Genomic DNA, 3,047 nt, shown 5'->3' on the forward strand with positions numbered 1-3,047 from the left:
TTTGTTTTTTTAAATATTTACTTTTCTTTTCACTTTATTGTAAAATTTCTCAAACATTTTTATCATCGCCTGTTATAGTTTCGCTGATTTAATACTGAGTAACATAGACTCTACAATATTCAAACCTTGTGCTGAAAATTATATAATTTCCTAATTAATAAATATTCCACCTCACACAGCATTTAAAGTGACAGGTGTAATGAGTTTTGACCTTGTGCCATAAAAAGAAATTTGTACTCAGTTAATTGAAATGGAGTGAAATTATTTACAATGTTCAGTCAAAATATGAACATTTATATTTAGTCCAATAACTCTAATGCAATACTATTCGCTAATACTTGCACGCAATCATTTGAAAATTTTCCAACTTTACCATTAAATGAACGAAGAGATAGGATTGAAAAATTAGTAACACCACAACTCTAGCTTTTCCTTTTATTCGTTTTTATCAGAGCCAATTTCCATAGAACATAAGTTAGTAAAATAACAAAAAACGTCAAAGGGTCCTCGAAAACATTAACGGTAAAAAGGGCCATCTTAATTAAGCGTAGCCGACCTGAGGAGCCGGTTGGTATCCTTTGGCGGGCTGTGGGTAGTAAGCTTCTCCCTGGTAGGACACCTCGGCCACGTATCCTGAGTCACCGTTGACGTAGTAAGTCACCTTCTGCAGACGGCCGTCGGGAAGCTGCACGTAGTAGGTTCCCTTTGTGTCGTATCCATTTCTGTTTTCCTGATGGCCGAAGTCGTTCTTGGAGTAGTCGTCCTTCACGGCGTAGTTGAAGTTGTACTGAGCGGGACCCTGAGGTTATTACAGAAAATACCACTCTATTATTCCGGGACCATTGATTATTTTGTAAAACGATGTACGGGGTAGAGAGGAAAAAATTTATTTCTTAGATTGGTCATAATATTACAGAAAAAGTAAATAGTTACTGCTGGAGCTGGAGCGTGGTAGGACGGAGCTGGAGGTCCATAAGATGGCACAGAATCGGCAAAGACACATGCCATTGCAACGGCTGCCAGAATCAAACCCTGTGACAATGACGAATCGTACTAGAGTTATTTTTCCTCCAATGATTGCATGTTCATGAAGATGCGGTAATATATTTCACAAAAATACTCTAAAACACACTCGTATATACTATAGTATATAGTATATATTTATATGTGTATATACTATATATATATATATATATATATATATATATATATATATATATATATATAAATATATATATTTTATATATATACATATATTATAATTATATATAGTATATATATCATATAACTATATCTACTATATATTATATATTTGTGTATAAATATACATACATACAATACATATATATATATATATATATATATATATATATATATATATATATAGATATATATATATAAATATATGCACATGTGTGTGCAATGAAATATGATAGAATGAAGGCCTTTACGAAAACCAATATTGTACAAAATCCAGGAGAGATAAGATGAAAAATTTATTGCTGCAAGGAATAAATTGGGACCCAAATTCTAAATCAACTGCATGATTCGAGTTCATATAAATTTGATTATTAAACATATGTCTTCAATAATTAATTAGAGAGACAACGGTAGCACATCACAACAGCAACAATAGCAACATGGAATATACAACATCACCTTCAGAGCCATGGTGTTAAGAAGAGAGTTGTCAGTTGAATGCAATTAAGAGGGAAACTGCAGGCATTTATAGGGAAGCACCATGTTCGGCTTAGCCCCGCCCCCTCACCGATGCCTGTGAGCGAAGGTTTGTAGTGAAAGTCATTATTGAGAGCAGTGATGCAACTTTTTGAATGTCGATATGACACAACGTCTTCCAAATTTCAAGATCATTGTCAGTTCGCTTTGTATGTATTTCTATACATGGTATGGACAAATATGTAATAGATTCTCTCTCTCTCTCTCTCTCTCTCTCTCTCTCTCTCTCTCTCTCTCTCTCTCTTCTTGCCGCTAAAGGTTAGTTATTTTCTATGGCAATTTCCCCCATTGGTACCTTAGAAGTTTACAAATATTGACTGCATGCCTAGTGTTTGTACACTCTTCAATTTTAGAGTATATGGAAATCCATGCCTGTTGTGGAAAGGTAAGCATAAAGCAGATGGAATGTTCGTGAGGAACTTAATAACTTCTATCTTTCTATTGTCTTATCTGTCTCCCTTTCCTTTTAATCTCCCCATAGCAACAAAAATGATAAATCGTGGTGAATACCGAAAATATTTCAGCATTGGATGAATTTATCTGATGTAGGCAGCTGTTCTGATTGAACAAAAAACTACTTGATTTACAAGAAATAAATAGTCCTGTAAAGAAATACGGTACAAATGAAATCATTAGAAAGTAATGTGACGAAATCGCTTAAGAGTATCTAGTAGTAATTGATAACTGTTCAATCTAATTTTAGTGCAAAGAAGATGAATCATGCAGAGATGTTGCAGTGTCTTGTGTCACAAAATTAAAATAAAACATCAGAAATTCCAAACCTACACAACAAAATGGAGTTAATATTGACGCATACGAATGAAGCGGTCATTTCGAATGAAAATCCGTCAGCCATTGCAATTAGAGACCAATCAGACTAACTATGAATTTTTATAAATGTGACCAAAAAGGCCTTGTGGGCAAGTCACTCAGACGCACAAATCGCGATTATTTTCAGAAGAATGGATTAATTCACAAATAAAAGTGAAAATTGTGGATCGATATGGGTAAACATTCTCGATTTTGTTTGATGTTATTTGTTGAGCAGTTATTTCTTCTTATTAGTCAGTAAAGTCTGGATATATGTCTTCAGAAGTTATTGATTTATGATTTATTCAATTATTTCACAAAAAAACTGATCCAACTGAAGCTAAAGTTTTAGAAAATGATGGAGAGAGCTCAAGTCAGAAGAATTACATTTACATTTGAATCAGTTATTAGCAATTATTTCATCAAAAGGACTACTAACACTATAACTTGCAGCATAGAAAACCGAAGTAACTTATATTCTTCAAAATGAATTGCGGGTG

The 3,047-nt window shown here is 33.4% G+C and overlaps 1 protein-coding gene across 1 annotated transcript; it reads right to left on the minus strand.

The window, feature by feature from the left end:
• Positions 1-421: 421 nt before the first annotated feature.
• LOC135219270 (pro-resilin-like) lies at positions 422-1,696 on the minus strand. Its single transcript, XM_064255899.1, has 3 exons — positions 1,660-1,696; positions 934-1,032; positions 422-799 (listed from the first exon to the last, which is right to left on the minus strand). Exons 1-3 carry the CDS (start codon positions 1,669-1,671, stop codon positions 542-544), a joined length of 369 nt encoding a protein of 122 aa, XP_064111969.1. The 5' UTR covers positions 1,672-1,696; the 3' UTR covers positions 422-541.
• Between the last annotated feature and the right edge of the window lie 1,351 nt (positions 1,697-3,047).

Source organism: Macrobrachium nipponense, chromosome 1, assembly GCF_015104395.2.
Source record: "Macrobrachium nipponense isolate FS-2020 chromosome 1, ASM1510439v2, whole genome shotgun sequence".
Classification (NCBI taxonomy): Eukaryota; Metazoa; Arthropoda; class Malacostraca; order Decapoda; family Palaemonidae; genus Macrobrachium; species Macrobrachium nipponense.

Coding starts and splice junctions, on each gene's coding strand:
- LOC135219270 (XM_064255899.1), bottom strand. Junction 800..933: donor ACCACGCTCCAGCTCCAGCA/GTAACTATTTAC, acceptor TAATAACCTCAG/GGTCCCGCTCAGTACAACTT.